The sequence below is a fragment of the Corythoichthys intestinalis genome, chromosome 10 (assembly GCF_030265065.1).
Source record: "Corythoichthys intestinalis isolate RoL2023-P3 chromosome 10, ASM3026506v1, whole genome shotgun sequence".
Taxonomy (NCBI): Eukaryota; Metazoa; Chordata; class Actinopteri; order Syngnathiformes; family Syngnathidae; genus Corythoichthys; species Corythoichthys intestinalis.
The window spans coordinates 56204263-56231069 of record NC_080404.1 but is presented as its reverse complement, the minus strand read 5'-3'; the positions used below and the strand labels follow the sequence as shown (position 1 = coordinate 56231069).

The following is a 26807-nucleotide window of genomic DNA, read 5'->3' as shown; positions in this document are numbered from 1 at the left end:
ACTTTACTGCAAATTCATTTAAGGCTTTAACTCCGATTGAACTTCTGGAAATGGTTTTTGATTGTTATACTGGCATATTTAGCTATATGGTGAAAAAAACTTTGCCTCTAAAAAGCCACCATCATGCTCTTTAATTTGAGATATGACATGATATAGTTGAAAAATAATGTGATGTGGGCAGCAGTGGGTTCCGGTCTTTGTTCCAACAGATCCAGCACAGACAGTTCAACCAATGAGGTTTCGCTAAAACAAGCAGCATCTGACTTCAATAAACTGATTACACTGTAAGACACCCGACTGGTGAAAAGGTGTTGTCTTGTTTCGTTGAAATCAAATCTAGGACCCACTGTGGCCCTTTGAAGACCGGTTTGACACCCCTGCATAAGACATATTTTTGGTCTTTATGAAACTACACGAGGTTATACTGCCAAAATAATTTCATAAATGATTAGTCCTCACCGGGCTCTTTTATTAGAGGTGTAACACGATACGGTTTGTTGCAAATTATTTCCGACGTTCGTCAGAACTAAGGTCCAAGGTCTTACCTCTCTGGTCGAAAAGTCTCCGGGTCCTTCCAATAGCGGGGGTCCTTGTGAATCTCCATCACAGGTATGACGACCAGAGTCCCCTCAGGGACGGTGACGCCGTTGATCTCGATAGTCTTTTTGCACATGCGCTCGAGCCGAGGCCCGGGCGGAACCACGCGCAGTGACTCGTTAATCACGCAGTCCAAGTACTCCATTTCCTGCAAGGTCTCGTATGAAATGGAACCCTGAAGGAGAGAAATAATTGAGGACGACGGCAAGAAAACAAAAAAAACAAAAAAGGAATCAATTACATCGGTGGCAACGTTAGCGTCAATCTCATCTTGCAGCGTCTTCATGACTTCCGGGCGGGTGGCGATGTTGTACAGGATGTACGTAAGAGTGGTGGCTGTAGTTTCGTAGCCCCCAAAGATGAAAATGAAAGCTTGCGACAGGATCTCTTTTTCCGTCAGACCTACGAGCAACCAAAGTCAACATTTTGGCGGGAAAAAATAGATTCAATTTAGACTTAGGCACCTTTAATCGGTTGCTCATGTTCGCTCTTTATATCCGACTCTGGTATCTCGCTCTGGATCATGACCTGCAGGAAGTCCGCGTGGCTCTGTAAACACATTTTTACGACCACCGTGCTGATTAATGACTTCATATCTCGGTCACGAACCGAGTACTGGTTGTTATCAGGCAGGTCAATATGTTAAGATTATTTTATATGATGTCATTTGTTGGTCAAGGACGATTAAGTAGTAGTTCAGCAAAGATTTTTTGACAAAAACATAGACACGATTTTAATAGATTTAGCTAGCAACCTGTAACGTACTTATAGCTGCTCTGCTATTGGCTATTACCTAGCATCTTGCTGGCATTACATGCACAGCTAACGTCAATAGGAAATTTACTAATTGTCCTTCCTGGTGCTGGTTTTACTGTATTTTTGGGTCACTTCCTGTACATTATGGATCACTTCCTGTTTTGAGGCATTTCTGGGTCACTTCCTGTTTTTTGGGGGCCATTTCAAGGTCAGGTACTGTACATGTTGGATCACTTCCTGTTGATTTTGAGGCATTCCTGGGTCACTTCCTGTTGATTTTGGTGCATTTCTGGGTCACTTCCTGTTTACATGGGTGCATTTCAGGGTCACTTAATGAACATATTGAGTCACTTCCTCGTTTGAGGCATTTCTGGGTCACTTCCTGTTGAATTTAAAGCATTCCAGGGTCACTTCCTGTTGAATTTGGTGCATTTCTAGGTCACCTCGTTGATTTTGGGGCATCTCGGGGTCACTTCGTGTTTATTTGGGGGCATTTCAGGGTCACTTACTGTACATATTGGGTCACTTCATTTTTTGAGGCATTTCTGGGTCACTTCATGTTTATTTGGGGATATTTCAGGGTCACTTGCTGTAGATATTGAGTCACTTCCTGTTTTAAAGCATTTCTGGGTCACTTCCTGTTTATTTGGGGGCATTTCAGGGTCACTTACTGTACAATTTGGGTCACTTCCTGTTTTGAGGTATTTTGTAGGTCACTTCCTGTTGATTTTGAGGCATTCCCGGGTCACTTCCTGTTGATTTTGAGGCATTCCCGGGTCACTTCCTGTTTATTTGGGGGCATTTCAGGGTCACTTCCTGTTTATTTGGGGGCATTTCAGGGTCACATCCTGTTGATTTTGGAGCATTTCTGGGTCACTTCCTGTTTATTTGGGGGCATTTCAGGGTCACTTCCTGTTTATTTTGAGGCATTCCCGGGTCACTTCCTGTTTATTTGGGGGCATTTCAGGGTCACTTCCTGTTTATTTGGGGGCATTTCAGGGTCACATCCTGTTGATTTTGGGGCATTTCTGGGTCACTTCCTGTTTATTTGGGGGCATTTCTGGGTCACTTCCTGTTTATTTTGGGGCATTTCAGAGTCACTTCCTGAACATATTGAGTCACTTCCTGTTTTAAAGCATTCCTGGGTCACTTCCTGTTTATTATGAGGTATTCCAGGGTTACTTTGTGTAGATTTCAGGTCATCTGTTGATTGGTGGGCATTGTGAGATCACTTCCTGTACATATTGGGTCAGTTCCGATTTTGAGGCACTTCTGGGTCTCTCCCCTTTTTTTGGGGTTGGGGGGCATTTCAGGATCCCTTCATCTTAATATTGGGTCACTTCCTGTCGATTTTGGGGGTAACTTCCTCTTAATATTGAGTCACTTGGGTTGGAAATCAATAGGAGTGAATGGAAGTTTTTGTGCTATTGAAATGAATGGAGGGTGAATAGAGCCATTGGATATCAATAGGATTTTTTGCCCATTAGAAATGAATGGCTATATTTTTGGCAAATTTTAGCAGGACCATACGTTTTTCGCAAAAACTTTTTTACACCTCAGCATTTCTTTTTTAATGTTTTCTGGACAAAAATTGTTGGACAAATAGCATTTTAAAATGTCCCTTTGTCAAAACCACGTTTTTGCATCACATGCTAAGCTACATGTATGTTAAACTTACCAATTGTCCTTCCCGGTGTTGGTCTTTAAACTTCTTAATAATGTTGAAGAAAAAATCAGTGCTGGCTTTGGGCATCAAGTCAAAATTCACCAACTTGCACACTTTAGCCAGAAAGGGAAACAGCACTGCAAAAGACGACTATGGTAAATATTCAAGCTTCATACATGTGAAGATGAACTGATCATTTTTTTTTCATACGCAAAAACATGATAGGCCAAAATTTGAAGTCCATAATTTTCTTGAGATGCAGAACGAGAGGGTCGTCCGGTCGGTTGATAGAGTCGGTGTCCACGCTGAAGGAGGCGCTAGTCACCACGTCCAAACTGTACGGCCCAAAGAATCTACAGCACATAGTGACAATTTGACCCCCTCCAAAAAAAAAAAATCATAAGTTGTAAAAGTACAAAAACGCATTTGCAAAGTTTCAGCTTGTTTGTAAGAAGCCAAGAATGACGTGACAAAATATCATAAAAATACAAAAAGAAAGTTGCCCAAATAGATGCTGTGACAATGTGTTACTCGTTGCAGCCACAAGAGGGCGGCATTTTCTTTCCCTGTTGATTTTTGGTCACTTTCTTGTCCTTTTGAGGCATTTACAGGTCACTTCCTGTTGAGTTTGGGTTACTGAACAGGAAGTGACTCCGGGAATGTCCTCAAATAAATAGGAAATGACTCATTTGGAATAAGTTTAACACTAGTCGACGTCCAATCTGTTTTGAAGAGAAATGGATTGGACGTCTATGGCCGTCAGTGGCAGCCAGCGAGTTACCGTAATGGCCCGAATATATGACGTCCCTGATTATAAGACGACCCCCTCTTTTTCAAGACTCAAGTTTGAAAAAAAGACTTTTTGAACACCAAATTAATTTTTATACAGAAAATAATTAAAGTTCATCTGAAAAAAATGATTATAACAATATATTTGAGAGAAAAAGCATGTTATTTTTCCTTATTCAAATCTTAATAGCTGAACGTTTAAATATGTAAACTCAAGTGCAATCACATTCGTAAATGAATGGCTTCTGGTTTTTGAAATGTAAATAAACCAATCTATTGTGATAAAACAACAAAATTGCAATAACTGCATTAACCATCAAAGTGAAGTCTAACTGTAACTGTAGTCTTGAAACAAATCTGAATAAGGAAAAACATTGCAATAAAATAATGCAAACTGGTTAAACTGGCTGAGATCTGTCATGACAGAACATCGCTTCAATGATATCTGCCGCCATCTAGCGTCATGAATGGGTATAACGTCTAGACCGCGAATGTTAGACGACGCCCACTTTTTCAGTCTTATTTCAATGCAAAAAACTAGGGCTGCAGCTATCGATTATTTTAGTAGTAGATTAATCGGTGAACTAGTTATTTCGAATAATCGAGTAATCGGATAAGGAAAATGAAAAATTAAAATACCTGGGATAAGCCTCAACCGGTATAAAAAAATTAATAAATGACGATCTATGTACAACAAAAGAACAACTGGCAACATAGCAAAAGTCTGCTAGCTTAAATGCTATAAAATACTAACGTTTTTTTTTTTTGACAATGCTCCTAACAAATGGTTATGACTCATATGACCACAAAAAATGACTAAATATACCTATAAACTAAATTACGAATGCATTAAAAAACATTAGCCCAAAGAAAAACTTAGCTTACGTTGGTCTTAACAGGGAGCAGTTGGATTCAGCCATTTAAAATGAGGCAGACCAGAGGGCAGTGTTCCCACCCTAATCTATAAAACTAAATGTAAACACTTTCAATGTAAACCGTTACAGCGCCACTTTAATTAAACGAATACTCGAAGCAAAAATTTTTAATTCGAATATTTTTTTCTTATCGAATACTCGAGTTAATCGATTAATCGTTGCAGCACTACAAAAAACACTGTCTTATATTTGGGCCAATATGGTAATTTTGGGCATTTCTGGTCATTTACTGTTGATATGTTTGTCACTTCTCAAGTCCTCAGACAGTTCTTTGGTCTTCTTTCTTTTCTCCATGCTCAATGTGGTACACACAAGGGCACAGGACAGAGGTTGAGTCAACTTTAATCCATTTTAACTGGCTGCAAGTGTAATTTTAGTTATTTTCGCCACCTATTATGTGCCACAGGTAAGTAACCGGTGCTGTTAATTACACAAGTTAGAGAAGCATCACGTGATTATTCAAAGGGTGCCAATACTTTTGTCCGGCCCATTTTTGGAGTTTTGTGTAAAATGAAAATGATTAAATTTTTTTCCCCATTCTCTTTGGTGTTTTTTCATTGCAAACACAATCAATGAAGATATGACTACCAAAGCATTAATTGCAATCATTTTCTGGGAAAAATTGAGCATTATCTGACAGAATTGCAGCGGTGCCAATACTTTTGGCTAGAGATGTCCCGATCGATCAGGTCCGATCACGTCATTTTCAAAGTATCGGAATGGGCTAAAAAATATCGGCCATGCCTTTTTTTAATATATATATATTTTTTAATTAAATCGTCTTCTAAGTGTATTTATCGTTACAGACATAATATGTTACACTTATCCAGAGTCTTTAGTTTAGGCTTAAGGTAGGGTTATCAAATTTATCCCAATAACGGTGCTAATTAATTTTTTAAAAAATGTTTCATGTTGAAATATTTAACGCAATTAATGCATGCGCTGCACGACCCACTCACACATTGTCGCGCTCCATCTGTACGCCGTTTTGCCTATATAGGGAGCTAAAAGGCAGCATAAAATGAGTAGAGTGAATTTTGGCAGCCTTTGGAGCCTTATTTTAATTGGCTAAAGCCTTGCAATCCCTCTCACTATGATTAGAAATATCATGGGAAGCAATGTGGGGAAGCAAGGTAGAAATTGCTCTTTTTGCACTACGCACAGTCATGGTTCCACTTCCCATCATGCATTTGGGTTGAATGGCTGCAGTATCATTTACTGAAAGCTCAACAAATACACTAGATGGCAATATTTAGTCACAATATACAAAGTCACAAGTCTTTCTATCCGTGGATCCCTCTCACAGAAAGAATGTTAATAATATAAATGCCATCCTGAGGAATTATTGTCATAATAAACAAATACAGTACTTATGTACTGTATGTTGAATGTATATATTCGTCCAAGTTTTATTCATTTTTTTTCTTAATGCATTGCCAAAATGTATATGATCGGGAAAAATTATCAGGAATGATTGGAATTGAATCGGGAGCAAAAAAAAAAAAGCAATCGGATCGGGAAAAATCGGGATCGGCAGATACTCAAACTAAAACGATCGGATCGGGAGCAAAAAAACATGATTGGAACAACCCTACTTTTGGCCAGCAGTGTGTAACCCAAAATCAACAACAATTGGCCTGCAAATGCCCCAAAATCAACAGGAAGTGACACAAAATATCAACAGCAAATGTGTCACAACACTTGACCAAAAAAAACGTATATTTTCAGCCAATAAGTCAGTATTACTGCAAAACAAGATTATAAAGTTGTTGAGGTGAACAGTCATACTGTTTAATGTCCACAGGTTCGCTCAGGTCCTTTTTAGCCAGACTTGCTACCAGTCGCTCGGTGGATCGAGTGACCAGGTAGAACACCTTCATTGAAAAACAAACAATAAAACGGTGTTAAAAAAAGGTCCAGGAAAAAAGTGTCCTGACGCGTTCCTACCTGCTTCAATCTTGCGCTGGTGAAGCACGGCGACAACGAGGAGCGGATTCGTTTCCATCTTTCGTCTTTCACGGCTGTTATGGCATCAGTTAGCGCACCGAATACAAGCGTGTCCTGCAGGGATGGCAACACGAATATGATGTCAACAATGCTCGCCGACTTGGCGAGGATTAACGGGAGGGATGACAACCCCACGTCGCAACGGCAAAGCTACAAAAGTATAAGAATGTAGTGACTCCAAACTATCGCTGGAACCCTTCAGAATGAAGGAAAAATATTCATGTTCACTCATCGACCCACACAGACATCAACCGAAAATGGGCAATTTGAAAGGCCTTAACATACAGGAAAACTCGCCAACATACGTGCGGCTTGACGTAAATTTTGATATTTTGGCGAGGTTGTGGTAAAAAAAAACGTTTAAAAAATGGCTCAGTGGCACCCCCATGAAGTTTTTAAAAAGGCCTCTCCTTTTAAGTTTTTTCAACATAGAGTGATGAAATTTGGGGAGTCGATACTAGGGCTGTCCCAAACGACTAATTTTCTTCCGATTAGTCAGCCGACTATTTTTACGATTAGTCGACTAATCTAATAATTACATTTTTTTTTTTTTTTTTTTTTAACTAATTTAGCAATGAAATTTTTGTTGACGCTTATCAATTCACAAAAAACATATTGGAACACTTAAATTATTTATTAAAGTACAAGTCTGTTCACGTCAGGGTCACCAACTATTGAAATTCGCCTCCCCGGCCCAGACGCACCCGCGGACAGCACCAACCAAAACAAGTGCCGCTCGGCTGACGCTGCCTCGCGTGTGCCTGCCAGGAAGGCCGAATCTCGCGCGTCCTCTTATTTTAACTCTTTGTACTGACTCCATGTTTCAAAAGCTTGAAGAACACTCACCGAAAACAGGTTGACAATTTATTCGTCGACAATGGTAAAAACAAGGCAAAAACAGATGACGGAGATCCAATTCTGGATCCAAAACAAGGCTACATGATTCCGAGCAGAAAAAATCTGTCTTATCTCATTGTCCAGTCTTTTTAAAGTCTTTGCTGAGGCGGGCCTTGTCGAAGGCGTTTCTGGGCCTTGCTTTTGGGTCATCCCCTCTGTGGCCGGTTTTGGGCGGCTTAGGTTCGTGCGCGGATTGGGACGCCCGCTATCAACTTTGCTGTCCGGGCTGGTTGTACTTGTTTTAGGACAAGGCGCTTTGTCCTGGAGTTTGCTGGGAGAGCTGATTACACGAGTTGGTGCGTCAATCTTGTGATAAGACGGCATTGTGTATCTCTTCTATTTCTTCTCATTAAACTATGGTGTGCTATTTATTTTATATTAGTAGTGTAGTCCTACCGTAAATATGAAAATGATACTATTTCCTGATTAATTATATTACGTGTGTTAGACTAATGCAAACAGTTAGACGGTGCCTACGAAAACCTGTACCATATGTATGTGTTAGACTAATGCAAACAATTATATGGTGTGTGCGATGACGATATCTTTTCTCCTTCAAAACACATAAATAACAATAATAAATCACAAATAAACAATGAGTTCACTGACAGAATTAACTAGTGTAGCATCCCGATTGGAAAGATGGTCTCTTAAACTGATGGTTTACAACTTTAATTCCATCCTTGGCGCACACAAATAAAACAACACAATTAGAAATTTACAAAAACTTTTCACCTTTTTTTCTTTTAAACCTTATTTGTATATCAATGAATTGCCTATATGAATTGCCTTTACCTTAAATTATTACCTTATCATTGACAATCTCTCCCATGAGTGTAATCACTGTATATACTGTATATATTTATGACCTTTTAACCTTATATAATTTTTTTATACCATAAAATAAACCATAACATGAAATAAACCTTTCAATTAGCATTAAGAACGATACTAATAGCACTTATAGGCCCATTGTCAATGAAACATCATTATTTAGTAAGGCGACAGCACCCTCTGGTGTACAAAAAATGAAAAAACAAAAACAAATTTACAACGGGGTGACGGCGCTTGAGGTGTTTTATTCACGGCCGACGTGCAGCCAAGCTTGGCATTGAAGAGACAGAAGAGTGCACCCTCCTTTGTTTCTTTGAAATAAGTCAATGTTTTGGACACTTTGGTGCGCTTTTTTTGGCTTTATGCCGCTTTCCCCGCTTGCATACAGAGCATCCGACATTCTGAACTTTCCATGGATATATTTTTTTAAGCCTTCATTAACCGTCGACGGGATGTTGTGCTCGACGACGGACTTACGTCATCGATGACGTCGACTATGTCGACTAGTCGGGACAGCTATAGTCGATACGTTGTGGAAAGCTGCGCCAAAAAGTCTCAAGCACCCATATTCCAAACCAAGCAGGAAATCGGGTATTTTGAATTGAATGTAAAATTTATATCGAGTCACAGGATGCATATCTAAGACATTGGCACCTAGGGAGTACGTCTGATCCTCCTCAAAATTGGTAGGACTGTTCATGAGACATATGAGATCTTAAGTTTTCAAAATGGTGAGTTTTCATTCATGTGCCTGACCTAGGCCAGGTGCCAATGTCGGAAATTTTTTGTGGCAACACGCCAAATTCAGTAAATGACTAAAAACTTCCTGATAAAACGTTCAATCTTTTTCATATCTGGCATGTATGTGAGGTTTCCCAGTCTAAACATGACTGCATTGAAATATTACTCATTAGGCCAGGCGCCCCCTGCTGGGACCAGGAAACTGCCTTTTTTTATGAGACAGGCTCCTCCTGCAAGGGAAAAAAATCAATGCCTAGGACATGCCCCCAAAATGACCCTTAATGACCTTATATGACCAGGCCATACCTCCCAAATGTCCCCAAATGACCTGATATGACCAGGCCAAGCCCCCCAAAAGTCCCAAAATGACCAGGCCACGGCCCCCGGATGTCCCAAAAATGACCTGATATGATCAGGCCACGCCTCCAAAAGTCCCCAAATGACCTGGTCACGCCCCCAAATGATCTGATGACGCCACGCCCCCAAATGTCCCCAATTGACCTGATATGACCAGGCCACGCCCCCCAAATGTCCTCAAATGACCTGATATGACCAGGCCACGCCCTCCAAATGTCCCCAAATGACTTGGCAAAGCAAATTTTGAACCGTCATAACTTGGCAGATACATCTGCGCCAATCTTCCCGTGCTTGGTGAGAGTCGTACCTTGGAAGGGGTCATCTGGATCAACGCTACAGTGCCAACTAAGTAAAAAAAGCAACAGAAAGTCACTCGTTTTACTTATACATGCCCAGTTCTTTTCAGGTTGGTCACTGTAGACCTTTTGTCATACTACATTTTAAGGCCCATGTCCACATGTCTGTCTGTTGCCGTGACGACCCTTTGTTCACCATTAAAAGGAAGTATATTTTTTCAGGGACTTAGGCAGCTTATAGAGCCACGGAATTTGGCACACTTGGTCTAAATGGCTCAATTAGAAGATTCAGTTTGGTTTTGAATAAGGCCGTGGCTGCACAGCTCAGTATCGCCTCCTTTTTGTAGTACTCTCTCCAATAGGTTTTTTTTTTTTTCTCATAGGTGTGTGAATGTATTTCTAATCCCAAAAAAAGAGGCGAGTTACGAACATGTTAGGTTCTCGAGATGATTAGAGGGGGACTATCTGTCACCACCCTGACCTGCGTGCCGTCCGAGTTGCGCCAGACTGCGAGGGCCCGTTCAGTCCTGTTTCCAGGCCTAGTTATTATTGTTATTTTTTACTTGAGTCCCACCCCTACATTTAATTTTTTTAGTAAGGAGACTTACCCTGCGGTTGGTGAACACCGTGGTGCAATACTTCACCATCACCGTTTGGATAAACTCGCGATTAGCCGCCATCAACACCGGCGTTCTGCCATCAAACATCCTGCGCACAACCAAAATACAACTTCGCGTTGATCAAAAATTACTTCTAGTTGAAAATCAGTCCGTTACAAAAATTGAAAGAGCATTTTAAAATTGCTTATAAATTGCAAAGACTATTGTGATGCTATGCTATTAACCAATGGCACTCTAGCATGGCAATGGCAGTCTAACCCAATTGTTCTTAAATACAATCCAAATCCAGTTCCAAAGCACACTCTGTTGTATGACAATTTAAAGTTTGAATGGGAGCTTGTATTGAAAGCTGTTATATGAATGGGTTCATGTGTTGTTTCATTATAAAAAGATATTAGACAAATTTACTATCGAACAATAACTCAAGTGTAATATGCTTGTCCAAAACACAATATAAATTTAAGTCACTGATTAGCATCATCGCTAATTAGCTTACTGCTCTGTGCTAAGTAGTAACGTCTCGTCAACAAAGAATACATTACTGCTCTGTGCTAAGTAGTAACGTCTCGTCAACAAAGAATACAAACAATGCAATTGGCTTCATTTACTAACCTGACGAAAAGACTCTTGACACTTCGGAATAATATTAATTCAGCAACGCAACCTAAGTGTGACAATGAACTCTCTCTCTCTTGCTCTAATTCTGTGCTTCTCAATTATTTTCTGTTACAAAGGAAGACGTTAACTTTTCGTGCCCCCTCCTAACTCTCTGCCGCTACTGTAAATAGTAAAATTTGTCGATAAAATTATTATTATTATTATTATAAGTACACCTCTGCATAACATTGTGTCCTTTTTAATATTAAAGGGAACCACAGACTAAAACACTTGTTGGCTCTAATAAGCCACAATTATTCTCTTTTACTAAAATATGTTATTAGAAGAACATAAAATGTTGCCATTGATTTAAAAATCTATCATATTTAGGAGGGCGGCAGGTTTTACCCGCATTGCACGCTGGGGGTGATGACGTGGTTTGGTTGTACTGGGAGAATAGCTGTACTAGCTAGCAAGCGAAGCTAGTATGACGACTGGCATGATTTTGTCAAGTTCTGCTGCTGGTCAGATTGTTTTGTTACACAGATGTGGGATGACTTCCCAACGTCGTACCTGCATCCAATTCCAGCTCATCAGCAGTGTCTTTAAACCGATCCTAGGCGGCTTGCCGAGATATTGACTAGCTGCGATTTGACAGTTTTTATTTATTTTATCCTCGATCTCTTCATTGCTAGTTGCATCCTTGCCTTGGTTTTTTCGTTCGTCTGCCTCTCACCGAGGTTTTCCCTCGTTTTTAAAAAAAAATTGATTCAGACCTACTTTCACGGACACTTTTGTTTTTGTCTCCCTTTTCGCGATCACGTGTTTTTTTGTGCATTCATATAAACCCTTGCATGCAATCCCCCTGTTATTGTTGTCTGCTTTGGGGTCAGACTTTTGCTTCCGCAGTCGGGGACCGTGACAGATTTCTTGGCTTTCATCTGAGGATTTGAGTTACTGATTGCAGCTAATGGCTTGGTGAACAATAGCTGCCTCTTACAATCCTAACCATAAAAAGGGACAAATTCTGCAGCAGGATGGTGCTCTATCGCATACTTCAATCTCTACCTCAAAGTTCCTCAAGGCCAAGAAGATCAAGATCCTCCAGGACTGGCCAGCCCAGTCACCGGACATGAACAGGATGAGAGAGGAAGCATGGAAGACGAAACCCAAGAATGTTGATGAATTCTGGGAGGCAGGTAAGACTGCTTTCTTTGATGTTCCTGATGACTTCATCAATAAATTGTATGAATCCTTGCCGAAGCCCATGGAAGTCATACAAAATATTACATTTGGATCTCACTAATTCACTTATTTTATGTAACATATTTTTGTATTTTAAGTACATTTTTTGTTCAATTTTCACACGACTTTCTGTAGCCGACAAAACTTTTGTCTTGCCAAAATTTGACCTTTATGTCTTCATTAAATGATCAATCTTTTTTCAGAGATACAAATATATTTTTGTACATTCAACATCATTTGGGAGGGTCTTAGCTTTCATGTGAGCCATTTATGAAACCAATTGAATCATTAAAAGTAGGGGTCCCGATCCAGGTTTTTGCACTTCCGATCCGATACCCATATTGTTTTGCACTTCCGATCCGATACCGGCCTATCTGAGCATGTGTTAACGTTGAAAGTTATTTAGCCTCCTTACTTAGTTGTCAGACTCATGTTGAAAAAGGTTTTAGTACTCTTGATAACAACTAGCTAGCTGAATTAGGTGAGTTTGAATAACACACAACGGTTGGTAACAAGAAATTGACCTGTTTATTCAGTGACAAACACAAAACATTATAAATAGCAAACAGAAATTGCATAGTCAGTCAGTAAAACGTGCAAATAATATTGTAAACTGTCTTTAAAAAGCTAAACACACAAACAACCTCAGTGGAAAATCCCACAATCCGCCCAAGCTATTAGATGCTTTTAATGTTTCGTGCATTAGTTACAAAAATTGTATAAAAAGCATCTCAGGTCTAAATAAACGACTATTTCAGTATCAAGATAACATTTTAAAACAGTAAATAAAATACTCAAGTCCCCATTCTGTATCAGCAGCTTTAAACTACATTCAATTCATTTCATTTTGCGAATCAACTGTTAAAGTTGTTAAAATTGCTCTCGTTATTCCATAATTTCCCTTCTGTCTACTTTCGACATGTGAAAGTTTTAAAACTGTTTTGAAGATGGATTCAAGTCATGATTTTGCCGATTTAGGAGTATTTGAGATAAAAAGTTAATTAGGTTCGCTTGGAAGGTTCACAACAGCCTACTAGGGAAGTCTCTTGCTTTAAGATGGCGGCTGTTGCTAATGCCGTCGAGTCTGTCATTTTGCATCTAGTTCTATATACATATGATATCTACGTATTATCTACAGTAAAACGATGTTGGCGTAGTTTGTAGCGGCTGACAGCAGCAGTCAGGTATTCTTGTGTATTTCATCCAGCAGCATGAGCATTGGAATTACCCGGGTCTATGACAAGCATGATATTTACTCTCGGGACGCAATGTGGTCTGTTTCTCATTGCGTCCCGAAGACCGCGCCGTGTATTAGTTCCGCTTTACTTGACATATTTCAATAATCGGAATTTGGATGTTTGTGAATCGTTCTCGAATATTCCACGGCCGAATCGCCCAAGGATATAATGACGGCTGGGCATGTTGTACCGTGGTTCTAAGTGTTGGATGGTGCATACTTACTCACGAGGGATAATGGCTCGTCATCCAGAATGAACTCTTCGGCAATGACTCTTGTTATTCCCTGGGCTTTGGGACTGTTGAGTGCCAGTTTGTCACGCATAGCAAAAGTTTCTGCCAGTGTTAGTTGCGTAGGACCTTTCTTTTTTGTCTTCGGTTTTCTTAAGATACTTCTTATATTGCTTGTGGTGGTATTTCACTAAATGCTTGATTAGGTTGGTTGTATTAAAACTTCTTACAGCTTTACCACCCCGCTTGACTTTATTGTGGCATATGTTGCACTCTGCCTCTTTGTCTTTGTCGTCCTTTAAGGTGAAATGATCCCACACAGCTGACATTTTTACCGATAATGTCTCTCGGTAAATTGGGAGACGGTAATGTAAATGTAGTGTGTTGAAGGTGTGCCGTAAAATGTGGACCGGATTTTAGGGAAACCGAAACAAAAACTGGAATGGATGATGTAAATCGGTGCACTGGAAAACCCGGACCGCAGTTTTTAAAAAAATGGATCGGAAGTCTAGATTGGAATTTTTCCGTGTTGGCCGATCAGATACTGATGCGTATTTTTTTGCCCATATCGGCGTCTGATCCGATGCAAATATCGGATCGGGACATCTCTAATTAAAAGTCAGGTTTAGCGCTGCAGCTATCGATTATTTTAGTAGTCGATTAATCGATGAACTAGTTGGTCGAATAATCGAGTAATCGGATAAGGAACATGAAAAATTAAAATACCTGTGCTGAGCCTCAAACGGTATAAAAAAAAATAATAATAATAAAATAAGGATCTATGTATGACAAAAGAACAATTGGCTCACTTACATAGCAAAAGTCCGCTAGCTTAAATGCTATAAAACGCAAACTTTTTTATTTATTTATTTTTTTATCGTGCTCTTAACAAATGGTTCGGACACATATTCCCACAAAAAACTGCTAAATATACCCATAAACTAAATTACAAATGCATTGAAGAAACATTAGCTAAAACAAAAACTTAGCTTATGTTGGTTTTAACATGGCGCAGCTGGATTCAGCCATGTGAAATGAGGCAGACTAGAGGGCAGTGTATCCACTCAAATCAGTAAAACTGAATGCAAACGCTTTCAAAATAAACTATTACAACGCCACAATAATTAAACGAATACTCGAAGCAGCAAAATTTAATTCGAATCTTTTTTTCTAATAGTATACTCGAGTTAATCGATTAATCGTTGCAACACTAGTCAGGTTATTAGTAGAGATGTCCCGATCAATCGGGATGCCGATCGATCAGGTCCAATCACGTCATTTTCAAAGTATCGGAATCGGCAAATATCGGACATGCCTTTTTTTAATGTATATATATTTTTTAAATAAATCGTTTTCTAATTGTATTTAACGTTACAGACATAATATGTTACACTCATCCGGAGCCTTTAGTTTAGGCTTAAGGTAGGGTTATCAAATTTATCCCATTAACGGTAGTACTTAATTTTTTAAAAAAATTTATCACGTTAAAATATTTAACGCAATTAATGCATGCGCTGCACGGCCCACTCACGCATTGTCGCGTTCAATTTGTAATAGTGTCGTTTTACCTATATAAAGAGCTAAAAGGCAGCGTAAAATGAGTAGAGTGAATTTTGGCAGCCCTTGGAGCCTTTTTTTATTGGCTAAAGCCTTACAATCCCTTTCCCTACGATTAGAAACATCGTGGGAAGCAATGTGCGGAAGAAAGGTAGTAATTGATCTTTTTCTTAACACCCTATGTTATTTCCCAACGCAGAGAAGATATATCAATTGGTACCACTACGCACAGTCATGGTTGCACTTCCCATCATGCATTTGGGCAGAACAGATGGCTACAGTATCATTTACTGAAAGCTCAACAAATAAACTAGATGGCAATATTTAGTCACAATATACAAAGTCACATTTATCCTTTAAGAATCACAAGTCTTTCTATCCGTGGATCCCTCTCACAGAAAGAATGTTAATAATGTAAATGCCATCTTGAGGATTTATTGTCATAATAAACAAATACAGTACTTATGTAGTGTATGTCGTCCGAGTTTTATTCATTTTTTTCTTAATGCATTGCTAAAATGTATATGATCGGGAAAAATTATTATTGAATCGGGAGCAAAAAAAAAAGCAATCGGATCGGGAAATATCGATATCGGCAGATACTCAAACTAAAACGATCGGGGTCGGATCGGGAGCAAAAAAACATGATCGGAACAACCCTAGTTATTAGCAATTGTTTCTACAAAATAGATAAGCGACAAGACTTTTGTCAGGGACTGTATATCCTTATCATATGTAAAGCACACGACAGCTCTGGATGCTCACAATCTCCATAACTATATTGGAATAAGTTTGATCACACAAACTCTTTCTTGTACGACAGTTCCATAGCATTTTATAACCTATATCTGAATTTTTGCCGTCATGACTTCATCTTGGTGTAATTATTTACCTTGACTGTCACGTGGCATTTTTCTGCTACGTCAGTGTGTGGTTGTGCAACAACACTCACCCCCACACATCTCCATATTTGGAGTGACACTCCCGGTCAGCGGCAATCATTCCCTACGTGAAATTCCAGAATAGGTTGGGAGAGGTTAACAGGTGAAAAACAGTAGAATTAGGCTTTTTTTTTTTTTTTTGCTTACCTTTTTCATGACATACATCGTGCCTACAAATGGGTACGGCCTCGGTCCTGGGATCCCCAAGTTTTTGAAGTGTCCATAAGGCCACATGCCATACCTACACACACACAAACATGAAAAAAAAATCACCTAACTCACAGGTGTCAAGCTCCTAGTTCTTTTGTTGTTTGTTTCTGGCTAAAATCTAATTTTAATAACATTTCTATAGTTCTCAATTAGGACAGCAGAAATCAAATATTTACCGTCCCCCCCCCCCCAATTAAAAAAAGTAAAAAGAATATTTACTGGTTATTTTTGGCTGTTTTTTAAATTGAAAACAAAATGATTAAAATGAAAGAATATTTAATTTTTTTTGTTCTTGTTTTTTCATTTTAATAAAATGTCTGACATCCTCAAACAGAAATGGAATATTTACTGTTTTCTTTTTAAATGAATAAACTTTTTTTTTTTTTTTAAATTAGAAGAATATTTACTGTTTTTTGGTTCATTTTTAATTTGAAAAATGAAATTAAAAAAATTAATTACAAAAAATAAAATCAAATATTTACAGTTTTTGAAATTGATTAATAAAAAAAAATTTGAAAAAAGGAAAAACGGAATATTAACTTTTTCATTTTTTTAAAAAATTAAAATAAATTTAAACCAAAAATGTTTTGGTTTTCTCCTTTAAATAAAAATGAATTAAATAAAATAAATCAAATGTTTACCTCTTTTTTCAAATCAAAACTTTTTTTATTTCAAACAAAATAAAAATATTTACTGTTTTCTTTTTAAAAGAATAAACATTTTTTAACAATTAGAAGAATACCGTTTTTTTGGTTCATTTTTATCATTTTTAATTTTAAAAAATTAAATTAATAAAATTAATTTAAAAAAATAAAATAAAATATTTACAGTTTTTTAAATTAATTAATACAAAAAATATTTGAAAAAAATAAAAACAGAACATTTACTTTTTGATTTTTAAAAAATTAAAATAAATTAAAAGAAAACCCAAAATGTTTTGGTTTTCTCCTTTAAATAAATCCAAAAAATTTTTTTCAAATGAAATCTTTTTTATTTCAAACAAAATAAAAATATTTCCTGTTTTTTTTGGGGTCCTTAAAAAATTAAAAACCAAAAATTTGAAATAAATTAAAAAGGATATTTAGATGTTGGCAGGTTCTCTCATTTGATCAAAATTAATCTAATTAATCAAGTAAATATTTACTGTTTTTTAAATTAATAAATATCTTCATTTAAAACAAAATAAAAATATTTTCTGTTTTAATTGGTTCATCTTTTTAAAAATTAAAAACAAAACTGAAATAAAAGATTATTAAAAAATTTCGGGGTTCTCTAATTTTAACAAAATTAAATAAAAACTTATAAAAATAAATTATAAGAATATCTAAAAATTATAGGAGTTTTTCTCATTAAAGAAAAAAAAAGTTTAATTTCAAAAAGGCAAATAAAAAACAGGGGCATATTAATACTAATCATAAATTTCACGGCATTTGATGACATTCAAAATTACCGTACAAGATAAAAATAAATATATAAATAAAGTCAAATACACAAATATCAATCAAACATTAAAATGATACTATAATACTATTGTAATTAAATAAGAAAATTAGAAACATCAAGTAGAATATTTGCCATGAGGAAACCCAGTTCAGTTAGGCAACCCCATTCATTGTGTATATGTATGTCTATAAATCCTCTTTACGTACTGAATATCCTTATGAAAATAATAAATGCTTAATTAATAGAAACGCACAAGCTAAGCTACTTGTAGGATGTAGCCCAAATATAGATGTTGCACTCAACGGCAACCTTTTCATACCTATTTTTGTGGCATAATTGGCTTTTATTAAATCCCAGTCAAAATGGATAGGACGTTTAAAAGTAGCCTCTGCATTATATTTTATACTTTTAAAATGGTAATTTCTTGTGGGATACTCACAGTAGGAGCAATCCGAAAAACAGCGCAATTAAAGTCCAGGTTGTGGCGGTAAAAAGATCAAAAGGAAACATTGCTGTTTGATCAGCAATCCGAGCGTGAATGCCAAAACAAGGAAGTGCACGCGCAGTTTAGAATTCTACGCTTCCTTTGAACTCGCAAGAACTTTCACAAATCACATGACTTATTTTAGCCAATAAGAGCGAATGTCGTCACGTTTCGGCCATCTTGCGTCGGGGCAGTTCGTTTATTCGTTTGGAATGGAATAGAAAGTCTTTATTGGCATTGTACAACGAGATAAAGCTAATAAGGCATAGAACTCATAACCAGTATTTAACAAATCATACAAGTTTTTGACCAAAATAGCAACTTATTTTTTTTTATTTACTGCAACTTTTCAACAGCTAAAAAAATCACTCAATTTAACATCAGAAACTTAATACTCGAGGAAAACATGCAGAATCAACTTTAAATAATATGTAAATAGATTATAAAATAAATTCTATAAACAATCACATCTTATTATAAGAATAGAATATCCCTTTGTAATCATTATACACTATATACTGCTAGCGGCCCCCTGACGTAAACAGAGCTTTTCTGGTGAAAATTCTTGTGAATAAATGCTTAAATGCCCGAATCCTTCATAGATATGGACGTAAAACAGTCTCGATTCTTGGTTAAAAGCAAAAAAAAAAAAAAAAAAAAAAAAAAAAAACGTGCAGGTAGCGTTTATTTTACGATTATATGTCGAAGTACAATGCTACTGTGTGAGCAAATGAGACTAGCGGCCGTTTGCGTAAAAAGATCTTTTCTGCCGAAAATTCTTGTATAAAAAAATTCTTCTTAAAAGTGTGACGTGCAAGTATTGCATATGCAGTAGCCAAATTGAAACAGATGTCTGAGAACATATAACATATTACTTAATAAGACGCATGTGATAATGTTGTGGCATTAGCAGTGCAGTACAAACTTGAAATACTTGAGAACTTGACAAATAACTTTGAAATAGCTGTAAATTGCTCGATTTCAACTAGTTTTTTGAAAGAGCTTGGTTTATCGTCAACGTCAGATGTAACAGCAGACATGACGTACTTTTATTTTTGCAATATTTGTCGTAAGTGTTTACGGTTGGTTAATGAGCATGGTTTAAAGAAAAAGTGAAAACATCATAAATGCCGAGTGCAATATTTTGGCCTTCGCAATTTGTTATCTTTACATATGAACTACAACTCCCATAAATCCCTTTCTACGGCAAACGAAACGTTCCAAAAGTCCACAGCTAGTCACATTTACCGCACGTTGAGCCTTTGCGTGAACGGAGCAGGTGGTTTACGGTTCGTCTCGCTGGAAATAATAGCCCGGTGCGACTTGGACCATGGATGAACATGTCGCTGCTATGTGTGAGCAACTTATCAAGGCTGTGAACGTTACCATGGATCCGGAATCGAGTCAAATATACCGGCTGGAGGCCCTAAAGGTAGCATGGTAGCGATGCTAGCTCGTTGCTAACCGGCGGCTCATGTTGTCCTTTTATTTCAGAATGAATGCGCTGTAGAAATGATACAATAGTGCCTTTTTCTTATTCAGTGAAATACAAATCCAGTTTGAGTTGTGAGGCGAAATTTTGAATGACTTCAGGTTCACGAATGCACTTTGATATAGGCTGAACAAATGTCTTCTTTTTATGCACGTCCATTTTTTGTTTGTTGATTAACATATATTTTATCTTTTTATCTTTTTATTAATTAACGCAGTCAATAACGTAATTGTCGTATGTTTTTGCCTAATGAAGCCGACGTTCCAGATAGCCACCATCTTGGATGGGGCTAAACTGTTTCGAGTACATTTATTAGCTTAACGAGCAAACTTATATTGAAACTTTACCCGTTTTTCACACGGGTTGCGACAAACGTCAGCAATACAGGTCTATTTATGATAGATTTTCATACATTAAAAAAAAAAAAGCTGTATTTATATATGGTCACCTAACTGAATGAGTTACACGAATGTGTCACTGTAGCATCTGCTATCTACTCTTTAATTTCAAGTCTTTGTGACAGTTTTTCGATAAGTTTAAAGAGGAAAAAGTCTCCTGTATTTCACGTGCGGAGCATTAATAATTTTTTAGTAACGAACGTGGTTTCAAAAACATAATATTCATATGTTTTATTGAAGCAGACGTTCCGGACAGCCGCCATCTTGGATGGGGCTAAACTGTTTCGAGTACATTCATTAGCTTAACTAGCAAACTTATATTGAAACTTTACCCGTTTTTCACACGGGTAGCGACAAACGTCAGCAATATAGGACTATTTATGATAGATTTTCACACATTAAAAAAAAAAAACTGTATTTATATATGGTCACCTAACTGAATGAGTTACTCGAATGTGTCACTGTAGTGTAGAATCTGCTATATACTCTTTAATTGCAAGTTTTTGTGACAGTTTTTCGATAAGTTTAAAGAGAAAAAGTCTCCTGCGGGGCATTTATAATTTTTAGTAACGAACGTAGTTTTAAAAACATAATATTCATATGTTTCAATGAAGCAGACGTTCCGGAGAGCCGCCATCTTGGATGGGGCTAAACTGTTTATAGTACATTTATTAGCTTAACTATCAAACTAATTAACTATCTGTTAACTTGTATTTCACACGAGTTGCTACAAACCTCCGCAATATAGGACTATTTATGACACTTTCACACGTTAAAACTGTATTTATTTATGTATATGGTCACCCAACTGTATGAATTATTCGAATGTGTTGCTATAGCATCTACTAGCTACTCTTTTAATTTAAACTCTTTCCGACAGTTTTTTGAGACCAGGCGGGACATTTAAATATTTTTAATAATGAACGCTGTTTTAAATAATATTCACATGTTTTAATGAACCCAACGTTCCAGAGTGCCGCCATCTTGGATGGGGCTGAGCTATTTCGAGTACATTAGCTTACCTAGCTAACTAATTATATTTTATTTTCACGCTTTTTTCCACACGGATTGCTACAGACGTAAGCAATATAGGACTATTTAGGAAAAACTTTCACACATTAAAACTGTATTTATATATGGTCACCTAACTGAATGAGTTACTCGACTGTGTCTCTATAGCATCTACTATCTACTCTTTAATTTCAAGTTTTTCTGACAGTTTTTCCGAGCCATTTTAAGACAAAAGTTTAATATTTATACATATTTGATAATGAACACATTTTTCAAATAAGATATTATTCATATGTTTCAATGAACCAGATGTTCCAGAGAGCCGCCATCTTGGATGGGGCTAATCTGTTTAGAGTACATTTATTATCTTAACCAGCTAGCTAACTATCTATCTTATAAGGGATCTGATTTTGACTGCTTGCTATAAACATCAACAATATAGGACTATTTATGATTTGACTTTAACACATTACATTTTTTTTTTTTTTTTTTGTATACGGTCATTCTGCTGTATAAGTTAGTATCTGCTTTGTCGTGTCTTTTTGACAGTTTTTCGAGGAGTTTAAAGAAAAAAGTCTCCTGTGTGTCCCCTGCGGCTTTCATCTCGCGGACAAAGCTCAGCCCGCGCAAATCAGACACTTTGGCTTGCAAATTATGGAACACGTCATTAAGTAAGTCAATTTAACCCCCGCATTTAACTTATTGGCCGAGGTAGACGTCCAATCATATTTGATGGGAGAGGTCGGTAGCGATGTCAAACACAGTATAACATGATAGCTGTGATGGTTGCTATCTCGGGTCACTTCCTCTTCATATTGGGTCACTTCCTGTTGATATGGGGGAATTACGGGTTCACTTCACTGACCAAAATAAACACAAAGTGACCCGGTATCTTCAGGAAGTTTGAGATGTGATGGTTGCTATATTGGGTCGCTTCCTGTTGTTTTTGATGTTTGCCAGAGTCACTTCCTGGAATGCTTCAAAATCAACTGGAAGTGACCCGTTATACTAAATATTACAGCAAAGCTACCATCACAATTTAATTTTGTAGGTTAGCCAGTATAGGGCAGTGCGGACTCATTGTTGCCTGTAGTTTACATGTTAGCCTTCTGGCTACAATAGCACATTAGTACTTTTTTTTTTTTTTAATTCTAAAAAGTCCCAGAACCGACCGAGCCCCGAAAGGGACATCAACAGAAATAAACTTAAGCAATGTGGTGGGTGCCAGAAACTATTTGGTAAACATTAGCATTATATAGCATTTAAGCGAGCAGACTTTTGCCTTGCAACTTAGCCAATTGTTGCAATTGGTTAACTTGCATAGCAAAAGTCCGCTAGCTTGAATGGTATATAATGATAATTGTTGCATTGTTGCAATTGGCTACTTTGCATATCAAAGGTCCTCTAGCTTAAATACTATATAATGCTAATGTTTGCAACAATTAGCTTACTTGCATAGCAAAAATCCCCCAGCTTAAATGTTATATGATGCTAATGTTACCATCAATTGGCTAACTTGTATAGCAAAAGTCTGCTAGCTTAATTGTTATATAATGCAAATTTAGTTTAAATGTTATATAATGCTAATTTAAGCTAATTTAATTCAAATGCTATATAATGCTAATTGTTGCATTGTTGCATAGTTGTTAAGATAGCGGACTTTTGGTATGCAAGTTAGCCAATTGTTGCATTCTTGTAATTGGCTAACTTGCATATCAAAGGTCCTCTAGCTTAAATACTATATAATGCTAATGTTTGCAACAATTAGCTAACTTGCATAGCAAAAATCTGCCAGCTTAAATGTTATATGATGCTAATGTTACCAACAATTGGCTAACTTGTATAGCAAAAAGTCCGCTAGCTTAATTGTTATATAATTCTAATTTAGTTTAAATGTTATATAATGCTAATTTAAGATGATTTGATTTAAATGCTATATAATGCTAATTGTTGCATTGTTATTAAGCTAGCGGACTTTTGCTATGCAAGTTAGCCAATTGTTGTAATTGGCTAACTTGCATATGGAAGGTCTACTAGCTTAAATGCTATATAATGCTAATGTTTACAACAATTGGCTAACTTGCATAGTATAAGTCCGTTAGCTAAAATGCTGTCTAATGCTAATGTTTACAACAGCTGGCTAACTTGCTTAACAAACCTCCGCTAGATTGAATGCTATATAATGCTAATTGTTGCATTGCTGTCTTTGGCTATCTTGCATATCAATGGTCCGCTAGCTTAAATGCTATATAATGTTAATGGTTACAAGTTACAACAATTGGCTAGCTTGCAGAGGAAAAAGTCCGCTAGCTAAAATGCTGTCTAATGCTAATGTTTACAACAACTGGCTAACTTGCATAGCAAAAGTTTGCTAACTTAAATGCTATATAATGCTTATGTTTACAACAATTGGCTAACTTGCCTAGCAAAACTCCGCTAGCTTAAATGCTAATGTTAATGTTTACCAGATGCTCTGGTGCGCACCAGATTGCTTAAATTTATTTCATTTCTGTCGATGTCCGTTTAGCGGCTCCATGTTAACCTGAACATTTTGATGCAAAGTAGTTAACCCCCCCCTCGCAGATTCCGATGGAACGATATGCAGCAACATGAGAAAATCCAAGTCAAAGACTGCACCATGCAGCTGTTGTCACAAGTGAGTATCGGCGGGAAGGTGTTGAACATGGAAACGCTGGGATTTGATTTGATTCCTGCTTGCCCTCAGGGTACACATCCCATCTTAGAAGAGGAAAGCTACATTAAAGACGTCCTCTCACGAGTTGTGGTGGAAATGATCAAGAGGGAATGGCCGCAGAATTGGCCCAACATGCTGGAGGAGATGGAAACGCTCTCAAACGAAGGGGTGAGAACGCCACTCATAATTTAGCGCGATAAGATGACGCAAAATCAGGATTGTCTCAACGAGTTGAGGATCAATTATCACATTTGACAACTATTTTGTTAGTCAATGAACTGTTGCCCAATTGTCCAAATCCAAATTGTCCAAATCCACAGGAAGTGGCCCAATACGAACAGGAAGTGAACCCTAAATTCCCAAAAAATAAACAAAGTGACCTGCAGGAAGTTTGAGATGCCTCTAAATCAACAGGAAGTGACCCAATATGAACAGGAAGTGAACCTAAAATGCCCCAAAATCAACAGCAAGTGACCCTGGAATGCCTCAAAATCAATAGGCAGTGACCCAATATGAAAAGGAAGTGAGCCTGTAATGCCTTAAAATCAACAGGAAGTGACCCAGTATGTCCAGGAAATGAACCCGAAATGCTTTCAAATCGGCAAGAAATGACGCCGAAATCCCACCCATATCAACAGGAAGTGACCCAATATGAACAGGAAATGAACCTAAAATGCCACAGGAAGTGACCCTGGAATGCCTCAAAATCAATAGGAAGTGACCCAGTATATACAGGAAGTGAACTCGAAATGCCTCCAAATCAGCAAGAAATGACTCCGAAATCCCACCCATATCAACAGGAAGTGACCCAATATGAACAGTTTCGGGGTCACTTCGTACTGATGTCAGAGCACTTCCTGTTGATTTGGGGGCGTTCTGGGGTCACTTCCTTTTGCTATCAGGGCACTTCCTGTTGATTTGGGGGCATTTCAGGGTCACTTCCTATGAATATCAGGTCTCTTCCTGTTAATTTGAGGACGTTATGTGGTCCCTTCCTGTTGATAAGGGGTCAATTGCTGTTAATTTAGGAGCGTTTTTGGGTCACTTCCTGTTTATCGGGTCACTTACTGTTGATTTGGGGACGTTTCGGGGTCACTTCCTGTTGATATCAGAGCACTTCCTGTTGATATTGGGTGACTTCCTGTTGATTTGGGGACGTTTCGGGGTTACCTCCTGTTGATTTGGGGGCATTCTGGGGTCTCTTCCTGTTGATGTAAGGGCACTTCCTGTTGATATTGGGTCACTTTCTGGTGATTTGGGGGCGTTTTGGGGTCACTTCCTGTTGATATCAGATCCCTACTTATTGATATTGGGTTGATTTAGGGGCGGTTTGGGGTCACTTCCTGTTGATGCAGGGCACTTCCTGTTGATATTGGGTCACTTCCTGTTGATTTTGGGACGCTTTGGGGCCACTTCCTGTTGATATCTGGTCACTCCCTGTTGATATGGGGATGTTTTGGGGTCACCTCCTGTTGATATCAGGGCACTTCCTGTTGATTTGGGGACGTTTTGGGGTCACTTCCTTTTGATATCGGGTCACTTTCCTGTTGATTTGGGGACGTTTAAGGCTTACTTTCTGTTAATATCGGGTCACTCCCTGTTCATATGGAGATGTTTTGGGGTCATTTCCTGTTGATATCAGGGCACTTCCTGTTGATTTGGGGACATTTTGGGGTCACTTCATGTTGATATCTGGTCACTTCCTGTTGATTTGGGGACGTTTCAGGGTTACTTTCTGTTAATATCGGGTCACTCCCTGTTCATATTGGGATGTTTTGAGGTCACTTCCTGTTGATATTAGTGCAGTTCCTGTTTATTTGGGGACGTTTCGAGGTCACTCGTTTTGGCGTCACTTCCTGTTGATATCGGGTCACTTCCTGTTAATTTGGGGACGTTTCAGGGTTACATTCTGTTAATATCGGGTCACTCCCTTTTCATATGGGGATGTTTTGGGGTCACTTCTTGTTGATATTAGGGCACTTCCTGTTGATTTGGGGATGTTTCGGGGTCACTCGTTTTGGCGTCACTTCCTGTTGATATCAGGTCACTTCCTGTTAATTTGGGGACGTTTCAGGGTTACTTTCTGTTCATATCGGGTCACTTCCTGTTGATACCAGGGCACTTGCTGTTGATTTTGGGGACGTTTCGGGGTTACTCGTTTTGGGGTCACTTCCTGTTGATTTGGGGACGTTTCAGGGTTACTTTCTGTTAATATCGGGTCACTCCCTGTTCATATGGGGATGTTTTGGGGTCACTTCCTGTTGATATCAGGGCTTGGGGTCACTTCCTGTTGATATCGGGTCACTCCCTGTTGATATGAGGATGTTTTGGGGTCACTTCCTGTTGATATCAGGGCACTTCCTGTTGATTTGGGGACGTTTCGGGGTCACTCATTTTTGGGTCACTTCCTGTTGATATCGGGTCACTTCCAGTTGATTTGGGGACGTTTCGGGATCACTCGTTTTGGGGTCACTTCCTGTTGATTTGGGGATGTTTCAGGGTTACATTTACAGGACACTTCCTGTTGATTTTGGGACATTTATGGGTCACTTCCTGTTGATTTTGGGTTACTGAAAAGGAAGAATGTCCCCAAATGAATAGGAAGTGACTCAGAATCAACAGGAAGTAACCTGTACATGTCCTAAAATGAACATGTAAATGTCAACAAAAGGTTTCAGGTAAGTTCTTGTTCATTTTTGGTCTCTTCCTGTTGATATGGGGATGTTTTGGGGTCACTTCCTGTTGATATCAGGGCACTTCCTGTTGATTTGG

General features: G+C 38.0%; 2 protein-coding genes across 2 annotated transcripts in view; one reads left to right on the top strand and one right to left on the bottom strand.

Moving 5' to 3' along the window:
- The window catches only part of LOC130922894 (cytochrome P450 3A30-like), a 30089-nt gene extending 11558 nt beyond the window's left edge, over nt 1-18531 (bottom strand). Inside the window, exons 1-11 of the mRNA XM_057848137.1 lie at nt 18395-18531; nt 16450-16543; nt 16314-16366; nt 10484-10583; nt 6691-6804; nt 6532-6617; nt 3230-3372; nt 3032-3156; nt 1062-1146; nt 839-999; nt 546-772 (exon numbers count right to left, since the gene is read on the bottom strand). Of these exons, the coding sequence (XP_057704120.1) occupies nt 546-772; nt 839-999; nt 1062-1146; nt 3032-3156; nt 3230-3372; nt 6532-6617; nt 6691-6804; nt 10484-10583; nt 16314-16366; nt 16450-16543; nt 18395-18465 (1259 nt within the window). The 5' untranslated portion in view covers nt 18466-18531. The remainder of the gene's footprint in view (nt 1-545; nt 773-838; nt 1000-1061; nt 1147-3031; nt 3157-3229; nt 3373-6531; nt 6618-6690; nt 6805-10483; nt 10584-16313; nt 16367-16449; nt 16544-18394) is intronic.
- Nucleotides 18532-19657: 1126 nt separating this feature from the next.
- Nucleotides 19658-26807, top strand: part of LOC130923021 (exportin-5) — a 56465-nt gene continuing 49315 nt past the window's right edge. Inside the window, exons 1-4 of the mRNA XM_057848390.1 lie at nt 19658-19871; nt 21890-22011; nt 23924-23996; nt 24066-24203. Coding sequence (XP_057704373.1) covers nt 19770-19871; nt 21890-22011; nt 23924-23996; nt 24066-24203 — 435 coding nt within the window. The 5' untranslated portion in view covers nt 19658-19769. The remainder of the gene's footprint in view (nt 19872-21889; nt 22012-23923; nt 23997-24065; nt 24204-26807) is intronic.